This window comes from Rhinolophus ferrumequinum, chromosome 21, assembly GCF_004115265.2.
Source record: "Rhinolophus ferrumequinum isolate MPI-CBG mRhiFer1 chromosome 21, mRhiFer1_v1.p, whole genome shotgun sequence".
Classification (NCBI taxonomy): domain Eukaryota; kingdom Metazoa; phylum Chordata; class Mammalia; order Chiroptera; family Rhinolophidae; genus Rhinolophus; species Rhinolophus ferrumequinum.
The window spans coordinates 45,670,372-45,686,963 of record NC_046304.1 but is presented as its reverse complement, the minus strand read 5'-3'; the positions used below and the strand labels follow the sequence as shown (position 1 = coordinate 45,686,963).

The window sequence follows — 16,592 nt, the reverse complement described above, 5'->3', positions numbered from 1 at the left end:
TCATTCGTCATATCAAAAAATATGAGATGATAGCATGGTTGACAATACTGATTTAAAGGTTGTGTTGATCAACGTCTTGATTTTAGTAGGCTAAATTGTACATTGCCACAGAGACCTCAAGCAGTTTGCAATAACTTTTTGTCTTATACAAAGAACTTGCTTTATTTCAGACATGTATTGAGCATGCGTGCTGTGATACCTGATCTTTCATCATACAGTTAGTGTAAGTTTAAACCATGCTAGTCTTAGGACTAAGGTCATTTTTTTATTACTCACAGGATCATATATACAAATGTGTCATATGTTGATGATCAGTGCAGTTACCCTTTTTGCAATCTTGGGTATGGGCACTGTCTCCCCATCATGTAGTGAAGCCACAGTCAATAGTTAATTTGTTTCTAGAGTCCAGTGGACTCCTGTACCCCAAGGACGTGGCACTTCATGAGTATCTTAGGCCCTTGTCTAATAAGGAAGCACCCTGTCAGCCCATATTTTTAGCCCAGTGGTGGAAGTACAACAGCCCATCTTAGCACACTGAGCCATTGTGTATTTCCTTTGATGCATTTTGACATCCTCTCTTGTTACGGTGGATGAGAAAGGAAGAAGAGAATCACTCACAAAAGTAGAAACCTGAGGCCTGGTAGACTAAGCACTATCAACTAAGTAGGCTAACGGACTCACAGTTATCAAAAATAAGGAGATAGGGGGAAAAATAGAGAAGTGTGATGTCATGGAAACTAAGAGAAGAGAACTATGGAAACGTGGACAATTGGGCAGTACCTTTGCAGAGAGTTTGTAGAATAAGAGAAGCCTTTTGGATTTGCCATCCAAAATGCTTATTGTGCTCTTCCTGAATACTTGGTTATAAATTATTTGGTTCTATTCCCAATTGTTTTTACATGTAGATTACACATTCCCCCAAAACTGTAAATTCACTTAATAATGACACAACGTTTGTTATATATAATTTCCTCAAAACAGTATAGTTTTCTCACATAAAGACTTAACAATCACACTCATACACAGAGTTTTGAATTCCAGCTTTGTCACTCACTAACTGTGTGATGATGAGGATGTTATTTAATATCTCTGGACCCTAGATTTCCCGTATATAAAGGAAGGGATAATAAGAACTATATTATAGAGTTGTTGTGAGAATTAAAGTAAACCATGCATGCTAAATTCTTAATGCTTGGCATTTGTGTAATAGTCAGTGGATTTAGTAGTTATGATTCTTATTAGTTTTATTATAATTAACACATTAATAAGACCCAGAAAATGTTCAGTAAAGTGCTCAATACATACTTGTTGACTGCTAAGCTGATCCTTAAAACAGAAACATGAAAGACTATCTTTATTCCTTCCCCCAACATTTACTAATAATCTAAAAGAAAGTGAGTCCATTACAGTCAAAATACACAATCTCAGAAAAACCATTTGTTTGGCATGGGGATGTAATGAAGCAGGGAGGACAGTCAGAAAGCTTCAGTCTAGGTGAGAGGCAATATGGATGTTTTATAAGTGCCCATATAACTTTTCAATGTATACCAATTTTTATACATTAACAATATTGCTACCTTAACTATAAAAAGGTAATTTCTCTCTTTATCCTATTGTCTTAGATTGTACTTAAGGCACTCTCAGGAAGTCTGTTTGGTCATTTTATTTTTCACTTTTATCTCCAGATTATTCAAAGAATTTTCTGTTGGGGAGCTAACAGTTATATATATATATATATATATATATATATTCTCATGCACGAAATCTCATCCTTTCCTTTTGCCCTGTAAAAGGGGTGTATCTGCAAATAGAAACATTCTGACACATATGATAAGAACACCTACATCTTAAATATTTTCTCAAATATCAGTGGACCGAGTACGTCTGACATGCAATATATTTCAACTTGCCTTGTAGACCTCAACCAACTTTTATGACATCGTTGTAACTCATTTAGAGGCACCTATGATGATATTGGCCATGGTGTTATTGCCTTCATTTACCTTGGATGGATTCCTAGCTTTTTTGATGTTGGTAAGCAATATTATCAACTGTGTCATTAGGTTTGAATATGCAACCTATCAAAATGCTTTGCCTAAATCTTAAAGACAGAAAGTGGGCTAGTGGTTTTCTGGGGCTGGAGTAGGAATGGGGACTGACAGCAAATGCATATGAAGTTATCTGTTTGGGGTGATGGAAATGTTCTTAAGTTGAATTGTGGTGATGCTCTCACAACTCTGTAAATTTACTGAAAAATCCTTGAATTGTACCCTTCATATGGGTGAATTTTATGGCATGAAAAAACCTCAATAAAGCCATTACAAAAGCTTTGCCGTAGGCACTTTGCAAAACATAAGCATTGGTAGATGCTATGCCGCACTAGCGCCAGAGTGAAAAATGTTGCCTAATTTCATGAGTCTTCATTATCCATTGTGAGGGATACACTCATGTACAATACCATTCATCAAGCATTCCCTCGTTCAAAACTGTGTGTTAAACACTGTTCTGTGTTCGGCACTATGCTAGTAATTGGGAACATCTGATGGGCAAGCTAGTACAGTCCTTCCTTTCGCAGAGCTTCAGTGGACACAAAGACCAGCCTCAGGCAAGTCCATGCATAGGGCTTAAAAGGCTGCAAAACAGAAGGGCAGAGTTCCAAGCACAGCTGATGTCAGAGCGATCTTCTAGGGGAAGCAGTGTTTAAACACAATCCTGAAGAATGAGTGAGAATTAATTCGTGGAAGAGTGGGGCAGGAGGTAAGCGTGTTCTGAAGAGGGAAGCAAAGGCATCAAAGCAGGGAAGACCAGAAGGCATTAGATAAACTATGATTCAGGTGGAAAGACAGGTACAATGAGATGAGCAGAAGAGCTCAGTCAGGAGCATATTCGGGGGTGGGGGAGCCTGCCTCATTGAGTGAAGTGGCTTTAAAGAAGGCAGAGAGGGCTTCCCTCATGGTTTGTATTCTTGGGAACCTGGGAAAGCCTGCCATCTGCAAAAACATTTCTCCATTGGCGGAGCAACGCCTGGAATTCTCAATTGAAAATGTATACTTCTGCTGAAAGCATTTCTCTTCTAGAATATAAGCAGACCTGCGAAGCGAAATACATGAACCTGCATCTGTCACATATTACTTAGGAGGATTGAGTTACTTTCTGAATGCATTGATTGACGAAGAAAGGATAACACAACGGGACTAATGATTGTGGTGGGAAGCAGTCATCATTGGGGTAGGAAGGGACCCTGAAAAGATTTGTGGTGGCTTATTAGGACAAATATTGTTGGCCCCTAGAATTTTTCATGATCCAGGCACCTCTTTCTGTTGTGCTTTCAGTAGACGTTCAGCAAACGTTAAACCAAACTATTAAAGGGAAAAAAAAAATTGGAAGAGACAGACATTATCTGCTCATGGAGTGACATTCAGCGTTGAGTAGGGGGTCCCCTCTCTTTGCATGGAATTGCTTGTCACTTAGTGCACAGAGGGGAATCAAGCAGTGTGTGAAATTTTATATCATTTAAATGCAAATCATAAAGCTGATGAATTTAAATTTAGCTTTTTTTTTTTTTTTTTTTTTGCCTTTGCAGGAATCCTTTCAGCACCAAGAAATATACGAAAACGAAAATTTTGACCTGAGTGAAGTTGATCTTCTAGTATGCCTAATAGTAAGAAGGTTTTTCTAACTCAGCCCCTATTTTTTAAGGTAGTGATCACTTGCTATAATAACTATTTGATCTTGTCTGAAGTGTGCAACTTTAAAAGTGTTTTAAAAAACAATTTTAGAATAGACAATTACATTCAGACATGATTCCAAATCCTAGAGTTACTTTTTATATGCATGAATGATGGTTTAAATCCAGAATTCAGTATAAAATTAATTTTTTATGTTTATTTATCCCGTTTATTGTCCCCTCCAAATTTGAGAGAGCTTGCAAAACACACAGATGCAATATAACTGAAATCCTTTGATTTAGAGATTAAAAAGCAAAGGATGAATTAAAAGTGAAAGGGAAGAATGATTATGTTGACCTGTTTAGACTGAAGAAAGCTACTGTCCCTGAATAGAATGTGTCAGTACTTTCCTAGGCACAGGAGCAAATGTAGACAGAAGTCTCGCCCTCATGGAGTTTATTTTGTGGTGAAAGGAGCTGGATAATAAACTCAATAAATAATATACACTATGTTAGATGGGTGGTCAGGAAAGGCCTGGCTGAGAAATGAGGATCTGAAAGAGGCAAGGGAGCAAGCTGCAGGGATAGCTTGGGAAAGAACATTCCAGTACGAGGGGCAAGAGTAGCCCTGGCTTATTGCAGGGTCAGCCAGGAGGCCAGGCTGGTTGTAGCAGAGTGACCAAAGAGGAGAGTGGCATGAGAGAAGGTCACAGAAGGAGTAGGGAAAAGTGGGGTGGATAGCAGGGGTTACACAGAGCGTTTCAGGTCCCAAAAGTCCCCAAAGGACTTTGACCTGACTTCGAGTAACTGAGGAGTCATTGGAGGGTTTTAAGCAAAGTGGTATGCTAGGACTTATGTGTTGGAAGAGTAGTTCTAGTGAGTGTGTTGAGAATAGATGTTTGGAGCAAGGAGAAAAGAGGGGGACCAGGTAGCAAGGTATCGCAGTACTATGATGAGACATTGTAATGACCTGGGCCTGGGTGGGAGAAGCACAAGCAGGGGTGAGAAGAAATTGGGTTCTGGAGAATTTTGAAGGAAGAACTGATAGAATTTGCTGGCAGACTGGATATGGGTTGTGAGAAGGAGACAGGGTCCCCTAGCTGATGGTCACACATGGCTGGATTTCTTCCCCAGTTTGTGAGAATGATTCACATCTATTTTACCTGAGGACAAAAGGCCACCAGTTGAATTCAAATGTTTAAATAATATTTGTGAACTTATACCTAAATGTAACTGTTTTTCTTTGCTCCTAGCCCTACTTTCAGGCTTTGCTATTCGTTTTTGTCCTAAGATGCATGGAAATAAAGTGTGGGCAGAAAATAATGCAAAAGGACCCTGTTTTCAGGTTGGGATAAAAACTGAATTTCATACTTAATATCATATTGTAATATTCCTAGAGTGTGTTAGACTATCAACCTGTTAGTACAGGTTTATCTGTACAACGTAAATAGCCTGGTAATTTTCATGCCCATCAGGGGATTGCTGGCTTAGGGCCTCAAAACAGGACTCCCGGGCAGGGTTCTGGCACTAACCAGCGGAAGGAAGCTTTCAGTCCCTCAAATACGCCATTCTCCCACCCAAGATGACGTCCTAGAACAGAAGAGACGGATGACATGGGTTGAGCAACATAGTGCCTCCCAAGTGGGGGACTCTAAAAAGGGTGAACAGTAAAGGCAAATGTTGGGTGTGATTAGATGGGCTCAGAGGGAACAGAGAAAACGTAGCTGATTTTTAAAGAAGCAGCAGTACTTGCCGGCGGATTTGGAAAGGACAGAGATGCCAACTGAAAGAATGGCGTCAACACTGAGAAAGGGGCGGGGGTTCTTGGCAAAAGCAGGGCCATCCATCATCGTCACCAATTTATGGAAAGAAAGGGACAATGGCGAGTGAACTCACAGGGAGGCTGGCTCTTTGATCCATCTTTGACAATAGAAAAATCACCCGTCATGCATTTCGTTTTCTCCACAGAATTTCCCCTCGAAGTGGAAAGGCTCGACCGAATCCAGAAGAACCTGTCGATGAAGATGAAGATGTTCAAGCAGAAAGAATAAGAACAGCCGCCGCCCTGACCGCGGCAAACTCAGAGGTAGCAAACCAAGTGACAAAGTGCATGTTGATGGAACATTTCAAGAACTACCCGGCATATCGGTTGATGTGCAGATTTCCATCTTGAAAGTCTGGAGTGTGGTGCCTTTTCATAATTCTTAAATATGCAGGTGCTTCTTGGGAGTGTCTTGGAAGCTCAAAGAAGAACACAAAACAATGGTTCTTCTTTTGAGAAAAATGGACTTGGATACATAGAGCTCTCATTTTGAAACCAAAAGTTTCGTGAGGTGGGGAATTTACATGAGAGACATTATAAAATCCTAATGGAAATTAAGATTTTGAGGGTGATTCGTTTGACTTCGATGTTTCTATGAGATTAGACACGTTTGTTCTGGGAAGGCAGAGAGGCGGCTTCTGACATGCTGTTTCTCACTCCACTGCGAAGCAAGAATCATCAGTGCAGGCATGTTACACTTGAAACAAGCACTCAGATTTCCCTCAACTCACAGTGTGCTTTGGTTCATGACATAGGGCAAGACAGGTCCGGTAGGGAGAACATAGGAACAGAAAATCTCTAATGTTTAAGAGGAAAATCATGTTGTCATCTCTTCCAGAAACCCGTCATAATTGCTAGCTGTCTACACAAAGAATATGCAGGTCAGAAGAAACGCTGCTTTTCGAAGAGGAAGAAGAAAATAGCAGCAAGAAATATCTCCTTCTGTGTTAAAAAAGGTTAGGAAGAGTCACCTTTTTATTCGCCATTCATACCCATTGATCATCTGCCTGGTAGGCATGTGGTAGCTGCTGAAGAATTCATTTGTTCAACACATAATGTGTGAGTGACATTCATTCAACATATAATTGTGAGTGTTCCAGGGACAGTCTGAGGCTCTGAAAATATAATTATGAAAGAAATAAGCAAGTTCCTGCACCCATGGATTTTACATCCTAAGAGGGATCAATAAACAAAAATAACGTATCAAGAAAAGTATCCGAGATCATATAGGCAAGTTGTCCATGGAATACTCACCTATGTGAAATAGCCTGTGTGTGACCTGGGGCTGCATTCATGTAGGGTTAAGGAAGGCCTTCCTTGAGCAGTGACATTTAAGCCCCAATCGTGGTGATGAGAAGGTGCCAGGTCTGTGAGCGTGAAGAGAGAAGAGCACCCCAGGCAGAGGAAACAGTGAGGGGAGGGACTCAGGCCTGGGGAGGCCTGTGAGGCACAAACAGAGAGGCCAGTGGATGCATCTGCAGATGGAACGGATAATCAGGCCAGCAGGGCTAGGTTAGGTGCAGCTTTATAAAACAGAGCAAAGAATTTAGATTTCATACCAAGTTCAGCCAGCATTTTGTCACCATTTAATTTATATTTTGAAAAAAAAAACACACTGGCTATTGGTGGTTCATAAATTTGGGTTGTGGACAAGTTAAGAGGCTTTTTATATCAGTTCAGATAAAAGATGATGGTGGCTCGGACACCAGTGGTAAAAATGTCCCTGACTTCCCAAGTTTAGGAATCACTGATCTATGTACTCAGCATATCAGCCATCGACTAGAGAAAAAAACCTGGGTACATTTTTTACTAAAAAAGTAATCTGGAAAAAAGACAGGTGTATTAACATCAAATCCATAAGCTTTTCACTGGCATTTTATATAATTATAGGAGTTAAAGACCATGTTGGTGACACCGATTACATATATGTTACCAATTTCCAAATGGGACTGAGGCGTTATTGAAGAAGGTTATGGAAGGAAATGTTTTACGTTCATCACTACTTCACTTCCAGTCTTGATAGTCAGTGATTCTCTTTTAGGTGAAATACTGGGATTGCTTGGACCCAACGGCGCTGGTAAAAGTTCATCAATAAGAATGATAGCTGGGATCACGAAGCCAACAGCTGGAGAGGTAGTGACAAATAAAGAAACGGTTTCCATTCCCCAAAATAGAAATGTCATGATAAACATAGATTATACATAGCATTGTAAGACTATACTTTCAGTAGTTTAAATAGTGTTTAATAAATATGTGAACTAATTTCTATAATATTTTTTTGATGCGCAAAAAATGTGGGGTTTTATTAGCTAGATGCCAGTTTCTTGAATAATTTAATTGCATGGTTGGAGGAAAGGCTACATGTGTTTCTAAAACCAGTTTACCTTCTTAGGTGCAACTGAAAGGATGTAGTTCCATTTTGGGCCACCAGGGAGATGACATGGTCAAGTTCCTGGGGTACTGTCCTCAGGAGAATGCGCTGTGGCCCAATCTGACGGTGAGGGAACATCTGGAGGTGTTCGCGGCCGTGAAAGGACTGAGGAAATCTGACGCCGCTGTAGCCATATCACGGTACAGAGAAGTCATGTGATTCCTTTGTGTCAAGAGACAGGGAGGCTGTACACTGAAGATGAATTCATTAATGGAGAATGAGCAGTAAAAATGATGTCTCCACCTTTTCAGAGAGTGTTCAGTGGTAGGGAAAGCAGGAATGGGGACAGGAGCTGTTTCTTGCATCCCTGATTGAGAGATCTTTAAAAAAGTAATTGCATAAAATAATCGACAAGTGAATGAATAATTATCCATTTCAGTTCCACATTCAGAATTGTAGTTATTCTTAAAAATGTTTTCTGAGGTGCAACATCTTTCATGTTCCAAAATACACTTTGTTTTTTTGCTTTAGTCATTAGAGTTTTGAGAATAATAGCATCATGCTTCCTTCCAGTGCTGTTCCTCTTCCGTGTGAAGACATTTTCCCCGGATCCTATCCTCTCTCGACCTGATATTCTCATCCTGTTTTCCATCAGGTTGGTGGATACTTTCAAACTGCGTGAGCAGCTGAATGTGCCAGTGCACAAACTAACGGCAGGAGCCACCAGAAAGGTGTGTGTGGCGTGCGATGGTATTCTGAGGGCAGACGCGGTGGTGGCAGCAAGTAAGGGTGTCTGTCTGCCTTGCAGTTGTGCTTTGTGCGGAGCATGCTGGGAAATTCACCTATCCTGATTCTGGATGAACCATCTACAGCCATGGATCCAATAGGACAGCAGCAAATGTGGTGAGAATGATAACCCTCAGAGCCGGAAGTATAATAAACCTTATGTAAAAGCTGCACTTTGAAACCGATCCTAGAAAATCAACTCCACTCGTTCCCAGTTTAGTGGAGATAATCCACATTATTAAGAAAAATATTCAACAAATAGGTTCTCTAATGTTGAGTCAGATTCATGTGGTATTCATATTTTTCAAAAGCAAAATTAAAAAAACCTGTAAGTATTTTGTTCAAGTTTTAGGTCTTGCAATTTGAAGTGTATTTTAATTGGTCTTTCAATTATTATTATTATTTTCCCTTTCTTCCGCCTCCCTCCCTTCCCCCATCCGGTGTAAGCCGTTGTTTCTCAGTCTAGTTGTGTAGGACGCAGCTCCCTGACACATGCTGGTATTATGAGCCTTGTGCTCCCCCCTGGCTGAGGCAATTGGATGGCAGCCCAGCTCCAGGAAGAGCTGTTGTTCACAATCTTAGCTGTAGAGGGCGCAGCTCACTAGCCCATGTGGGAATCGAACTGACGACCTCACTGTTGGGAGCCCAGTGCTCCAACCACCAGAACCACTGGGCTGGCCCCAAGGGTCTTTCAATTACTGAGATATCTATAACTATTTCCTTAGAAACTGTTAACGTACTGACAATTTCCCCATTTCCTCCCCCCCCTTTTACCTAATCTGTCAAATTTGTTTATACATTAAAAGAATTTAGCTTTTAAATTCTTCTTAGTTTCCCATGGAGGACTTTCCATTTAGACTTATGAAACTCTCCAGTCCAGTTTCTTATTTGTGACTGTCCAGTGTTTTTCCAACTTTTAAAAAGAACTCTGTTATGGACATTTTATATAAATGTAAAGAGAATTGTTTATGAACCCATTGTACCCATCAGCCACTTTCAACAGTTACCCATAGAAGGTCAATTCTTCTTCATCTATACCTCCACCCACTTCCTTTCCTTACGTCTCAGTTATTTTGAAGCAAATACTAGGCAGCATGTCCTTTATTTATAAATATTTCCATTAGTTTCTACAAAAGCTATGGAAATTTTTTATAGCTCAACCAGAAAACCATTAGCACACCTAAAAATGTTAAAAACTTTTCTTTATGTTATCAAAAACCTAATCAGTAGTCACATTTCCCTGGGTTTTTTTGAATTAGGGTCTGACTATGATTTATAAACTGTATTTTATCTATAAAATGTCCCCTCCATCTCTTTTTTTTCCTGTGCTCTTTTTTTTATGGTGTTGATTTTTTTGTCTCACTTCAGGCAGATGATCCAGGCAGCCATTAAAAACACAGAGAAGGGGGCCCTCCTGATCACCCATTACCTGGCTGAGGCCGAGGCCATTTGTGACCGCATTGCCATCATGGTGAACGGGAGACTGAGGTGGGTGTTTTTCTAGAGCCTGCACTTGATCGCCAAATGAGATTTCCTATGAAAAGGGCAAAGTCGCTGTGGCAGCTGGAGTTCTTCCTCTCAGCTCCCTCAGTGATGCCCTCTCCCTTATATTTAAAATTTAAGACTAACATAAAATATTTCAGGGCCAATATTTGTTCCACCATGCTGTCCTTCTTCTCCATAGAAGCATCGGCTCCATCCAACACCTGAGAAGCAAACTCGGCAAGGATTACATTCTACAACTAAAAGTGAAGGAAACTTCTCAAGTCACTTTGGTCCACACTGAGATTCTGAAGCTTTTCCCACAGGCTGCACAGCAGGAAAGGTGAAAGGAGCTTTTGATTATGGAGAAAACTTTTGGCTTTACTCACACACACAGTGGTTTCCTTTCTGCTCTGAGAGAACGTCAGGGTGATTTGACTTCATAGAGAAAGTTAGGGACTTCAAAAACTGACCAGTTGAATCTTACAGATTATGAGGTTTGGGAGCTACCCAGGACGCTGTGTTCCTGGGGAAGCCTGGGATCACAGCTTCCTGGGTCTCCTAAGTCATCCAAGACCTATCCCCAGCTCTGGAGGGGGACTTGGAAAAGTTGGGGACAAGCAATTCTTGATGACTCAGATCCACACAAGACCACAGTTGGGCCCATGGCGCCCTCCCCAGGCCTCCTTGTGAATATTTAAAAGATATAAATATCTATCACTTAAAAGATGTAACTATTTAGGTTGCATCCCCTTCATAGGAAACAAATAGCAACTGAGATAATCAAAGGCCCTCCCTTTAATGGAGTTTTCATGCCTCAAAATGGAGACTACGTAGAAAGGTGTGTGTGCATATATAGAGATGCATGTGTGTATTTGTGTATCTGTGTGTTATTGGCAGGAAGGCAAGGAAGTAGAACAGGAACTGAATTTGAAATTCCTTGGAGGATAAGCACACTAAAGCAGCAGAACATGACCACTGGTATTTCAGTTTAGCACAGTATAAGTACAATGGCATTATGTAAGGGACATGCCAGGGCATGTAACTCAGTCCTGTTACTAGACCTTTGTTGTCACAAATCCAAGAAGAAGTTTTGATATGGCTGGGAAGATGTCGAATGGTAAGACTGAAAGAGCAGGGGCTGGGCTGAACAGGGCCAGTCCTGGAGGTATGGGCGTCTTTGGGGCCACCTGGGAGCATTGAACTTCTTTTCGGGAGGAGCTGAAAATGGGGCATGAGGTCATAGAGCCAAATGCAACACGTGGAAACGAGATGCCCCAAATCAGTCCTGGCTCTTCTCTCCTCAGAGGTCAGGGAAGTTTTTAGTTAAAGCTTTTTGAATCTTTCCACTATTATCCCCCTCTCTCCCAACCTCATACCTCTTTTTCCTTAGCTTTCTGGTGACAAGGATGAAATATTAAGTTGGGATTAGTCCCAACGTAATTTGAACCTAATCAAAAGGATAAGTTCAGAATATCTGTATTCAACAAGAAAAAGCGTTGCATAAACTGAGCATAAATGTAATTTAGAGAATTCTCTCCAACAGTGAGCTACCAAAGCCATTTTAAGATTTGTCCATTGATAAATTATTTTATTTATTTCCTGTGTAAGCCATACATTAATTTGCATTACTTTTATTTTAAGAAGGAAATTGCTGATAATGTCAATATTTATGTTGATGGTCATTATGTTGATGGACCTTGAAACTCAAGGTCAAATATGACATTTTCCTATTCCCAGGTATCCTTCCTTCTTGACCTATAAACTGCCCGCGGGAGATGTTCACCCTTTATCTCAGGCCTTTCACCAATTAGAGGCAGGTAAGAATGATCTTTTTAAAATAAAACTTTTGCAGAATTAATTCAGACTTAAATAATAATTTAATGGGAGATAATTGTGTAATAAATTTTTAAAATTTTATTTAAAAATTTTTAAATAAAAAAATTTAAATCATACCCCTGTAGGGTATGATTTTTAAGAATTCTAATGGTAGATAATGGTAGATTTAATCCCAAGTTTGGTTAATCCAACTCTCTGAAAAGAGATTTATCTCCACTGCAGAAGGAAGCTGCAGAAAACGCAAAATCATGCTTGACTGGTTTTACTGTGAATTCATGACATTAACCTCAGAAAGCCCGTTAGTCCAGTCTGTGTCGCTTCCTTATGCACAGTCCATTCACACCAAGTGTCCTAAATTATTACTTCCTTCCTCTTACACATCCGTCTCCTTCCTGCTTTCCTCCCTCAGTCGATGCCCTTTTACATTTCACCAGTAAAATGAAGGCAGCAGGAAACCTCCCTGCGTCTGCGCTGTGTGTCCCTTTGCTTGTTAGCAATGTACTCTCTGTGTCTCCAGCATGGCCATGCCCTGCATTGTGCATAAGTCCTCTTGCCACTTGAAAGTGTCCATTTTCTCTCTTCATAATTATTTTCCCTATTTTGACTGGGTCATTCCCAGCAGCAAACCATCATGGTGGAATTTCTGAACACAGTGTAATGGCCAAGAGCTCAGACTCAAGCACCAGGCACCAGTCTCTCCGGTCTCCCATCCCAGCCCTGCTGCTAGCAGGTCAGGAGACATTGAACAAAGTCACTCAATCCCCACATGTCTAGATGGCTCATCTCTACAATGAGGGAGGACATCAGTGCCCACTTGGCAGCGTTGTCAGGAGGATTAAATGAGTTCGTTTGTAAAGAGTCTAGAACAGAGCCTGACTCATCGTGCTTGAGATAATATAAATCTGTGGTGTGCTCCTTCCACTCTAGACACCTGCCTTCCTAGCTCTTCCTAAATGCTATCAGGCATGCATCGTCCACCTTCAGAACTTTATACTTGCGAATCCTTCTTCCTGGAATCCTGCTTCCTAAATATCCAGGTTGTATCCTCACTTCTTTCAGGTTTCTGCTCAGTTCTTACCTTGTTACTGTGGCCTTCCCTAACCATCCTGTAGAAAATAGTCTATTTCCTTTACCTGATTTACTTTTTCCCTGTAGTAGTTATCATCATTTACTTTATTATGTATTTAAGTGCATATTTATTTAATGCCAATATCCCTCCCTCTAAGATGCAAACTACACAAAGGCAGAGGTTTTTGTTTTTGCCTGTGGTTTTTTTTTTTTAATTAAATGAATTGGGGTGACATTGGTTAGTAAAATTATATGGATTTCAGATGTACAATTCTATAATACATCATCTATATATCCCATTGTGTGTTCACCACCCGAAGTCAGTTCTCCTTCCATCACCATATATTTCACCCCTTTTACCCTCTTCTATCCCTTCTTCCCCCTTACCCTCTGGTAACTACTAAACTGTTGTCTGTGTCTATGAGTTTTTGTTTATTTGTCTTGTTAGTTTGTTGCTTTTAGTTTTATATCCCACATATGAGTGAAATCATATGGTTCTTGACTTTTTCCATCTGACTTATTTTTCTTAGCATGAAAAGCTCAGTCACCATCCTGTTGTTGCAAATCACAGTATTTTCATCTTTATTCTTATGGCCGAGTAATATTCTATTGTATATATGTACCACATCTTCTTTATCCAATCATCTTTTGAGGGATACTTTGGTTGTTTCCAAGTCTTGGCCACCATAAATAAATGCTACAGTGAACATCGGGGCATGTATTTTTATGGATAAATGTTTTCAGATTTTTTGGGTAGATACCCAGAAGAGGGATTGCTGGGTCATATGGTAATTCTGTTCACAATTTTTTGGAGAACCTCCATACTGTTTTCCATAATGGCTGTCCCAATTTACCTTCCTATCAGCAGTGTCTGAGGGTTCCTTTTTCTCCATAGCCTCTCCAACACTTGTTATTTCTTGTCTTGTTGATAATAGCCATTCTAACAGGTGTGAGGTGGTATCACATTGTGGTCTTGATTTGCATTTCTCTAATAGCTAGTGAAGTTGAACATCTTTTCATATATCTGTTGGTCATTTGTATGTCATCTTGTGATAAGTGTCTGGGAAAGTTGGAAAGCCACATGCAAAAGAATGAAACTAGACAGCTATCTGTTACCCTACACCAGAAGTAACTCAAAATGGATCAAAGACCTACATATAAGACCTGAAACAATAAATTGCATAGAAGAAAGCATAGGTACTAAACTTATGGACCTTGGGTTCAGAGAGGATTTTTTATGAATTTCACCTCAAAGGCAAAGGAAGTAAAAGCAAAATTAAATGAATGGGATTATATCAAACTAAAAAGCTTCTGCACAGCAAAAGAAACCATCAACAAAACAAAGAGGCAACCAACCAAATGGGAGAAGATATTTGCAAAAAATGCCTTCGATAAGGGGCTAATATCCAAAATATGTAAAGAATTTATAGAACTCAACAACAAAAAAACCAAACAATCCAATTAAGAAATGAGCAGAGGACCTGAACAGACACTTCTCACCTATTTTCCTTAGGCTCTGTCCCTGGCACCTAAGGGTGACTCACACATATAGCTGGTTCTCGATATGTAAATAGTGAACTGTGAGCATGTGAATATATAAATCTGGTGACCACTCTCATGTAGATTTCCTGGTGGGGATGCCAAGCAGAGAGCTGGTATGGCACATGAACTGGCTGAAGCACAATTATACAGAAGTACGGGGTCTTTTTAAAGAGAATGAAATGGGATTGAAAACTTCCCCATGTGTAAGAATATATCAGTCAATTATACAGTTCCTCAAGGAACTTATATATCTCCTCAAGACACATATACTCAGTCATAAAACACATATTGTTAAAATGTAACATGAGAAAATTCTAATATCAAGATTAGTTCAATATGCATTTATATTAACTCTCTGAATTTTCATTATTTCATTCTTCCACCAAGCATTTATTTATTCAGCTCTGTATTCCATTTATATTAATGATTTGCACTTTTATTTTCTATGACTGAAAAAAAATTCTTGGTAATAAATTGTAAGCATCTACTACCAGTCTTTTTTTTTTTTCAGTGAAACATAAATTTAACCTGGAAGAATATAGCCTCTCTCAGTTCACGTTGGAAAAGGTGAGTCAACTTTGATGGTTTTGTAACATCTTTGTAAATTTCAAATGAAACTGGCATGCATTTTGCCTGTTTATTTGGAAGACAATCAACAACTTGATGATTCTTTTTCCTTTTTTTTTGTTTCCTATCTAGGTATTCCTAGAGCTTTCTAAGGAGCAGGAGGTGGAAAATTTTGATGAAGAAGTTGATACCACCATGAGATGGAAACTCCTCTCTCATTCAGAAGACCTGTAAAACCTCAAGCCTAATCATTCCTTGTTGATATCATATAAACTTATGTTTTATGTAATAATTTACAGTATGTATAATTTTTTTCAATTGTTAACATCAATATTTTGTATATTTAGTCAATAAATGAATAAATTTTAAAATTATCCTTCCTCTCAAATTTAGGGATGATAGACAATCTGTGATAAAAGCAGTACAGAGTATTAATGAAGTTATCTGACGAGCCAGGCACTGGATGTTGAGGAAATAAAAGCACAAACTTGGAATTTTTCAAAGCATGACTTTTTTGAAATATGACATTTACTAAAAAATTGTCTTGCTGAACTATGTGAGGGATGTATTCAACAGCCGCAAAGCTCTGTGATTGCTGCATGCTAGTTTGTGATACATCAGGTGTTTACATTTGTTTTAATACCCACATACAACCCAAGAGTCTTCCTTGAAACCTTTTCAGAATTTGTCTTGAAATTCACGGGGTTAGGGGATCTGGGCTCACAAATGAATAAGCACGTGCATTGGAAAAGCAGTTCAAATACATCTTTTGTAAGCAATGAAATTCACAGCAGTCTTTATTCAGATTTATAAAATTTTGAATGTTATATTAAGTAATTATGATTTGGCGGTGGTAGTGATTTCCCTCATCAATAGTTTTCTGTGTATTTCCTGCTATTTTAGAATAATTTTTATGTTATATAAGTGTATGTACATGTGTACACACACACACACACGCACAAATCTTTTGTATTACTCGATTAAAAAAATATGTCAGCTTTACATATTATTTTTTTCCTTAAACAATAGCTATTTCATTTTGAATATCAACAGAAAGTTTTTTGAAGACTAAGCCATATTCCTGTTGTTTTGGACGATATGTTATATAACTTAAAAAAATTGTTATGCTCACCAAAGAAAATTTGTGTAATGGGAAAACTATAGAAATTGAATAAAGTTGAATAACAGAATCACTACAATTTCTCCATACAAAAAAAAAATCAACTACTTTCTTCTTTCTTGAGTGCATTCTTTATAGAGTTGGAATCATTATAGTACATGTAACTTCCTAATTAGGTATGTATGCATATTTGCTGGTATAACACTGAATTGTTTTAATTTACTTTTAAACTTATGGTGAGGTTGAAGCTTCACGTTTGCATTTTATTTTGTGTTAATTATTTGTATTCTTTGTTCATTTTTGTGCTTTAATCTTTTTCTTGTACATT

The 16,592-nt window shown here is 39.0% G+C and overlaps 1 protein-coding gene across 5 annotated transcripts in view; it reads left to right on the top strand.

Annotated features, from left to right (window-relative positions):
- The window catches only part of ABCA6 (ATP binding cassette subfamily A member 6), a 70,908-nt gene extending 54,316 nt beyond the window's left edge, over positions 1-16,592 (top strand). For 4 of the 5 annotated variants that reach the window (XM_033091555.1, XM_033091556.1, XM_033091558.1 and 1 more), the window contains 14 exons: positions 1,918-2,034; positions 3,584-3,661; positions 4,921-5,012; positions 5,636-5,753; positions 6,328-6,445; positions 7,531-7,622; positions 7,882-8,060; positions 8,516-8,591; positions 8,669-8,763; positions 10,015-10,134; positions 10,331-10,471; positions 11,869-11,948; positions 15,089-15,144; positions 15,277-16,592. In XM_033091555.1, coding sequence (XP_032947446.1) covers positions 1,918-2,034; positions 3,584-3,661; positions 4,921-5,012; positions 5,636-5,753; positions 6,328-6,445; positions 7,531-7,622; positions 7,882-8,060; positions 8,516-8,591; positions 8,669-8,763; positions 10,015-10,134; positions 10,331-10,471; positions 11,869-11,948; positions 15,089-15,144; positions 15,277-15,378 — 1,464 coding nt within the window. In that variant the 3' untranslated portion in view covers positions 15,379-16,592. The remainder of the gene's footprint in view (positions 1-1,917; positions 2,035-3,583; positions 3,662-4,920; positions 5,013-5,635; positions 5,754-6,327; positions 6,446-7,530; positions 7,623-7,881; positions 8,061-8,515; positions 8,592-8,668; positions 8,764-10,014; positions 10,135-10,330; positions 10,472-11,868; positions 11,949-15,088; positions 15,145-15,276) is intronic. The other variant, XM_033091557.1, reaches the window with a different exon arrangement.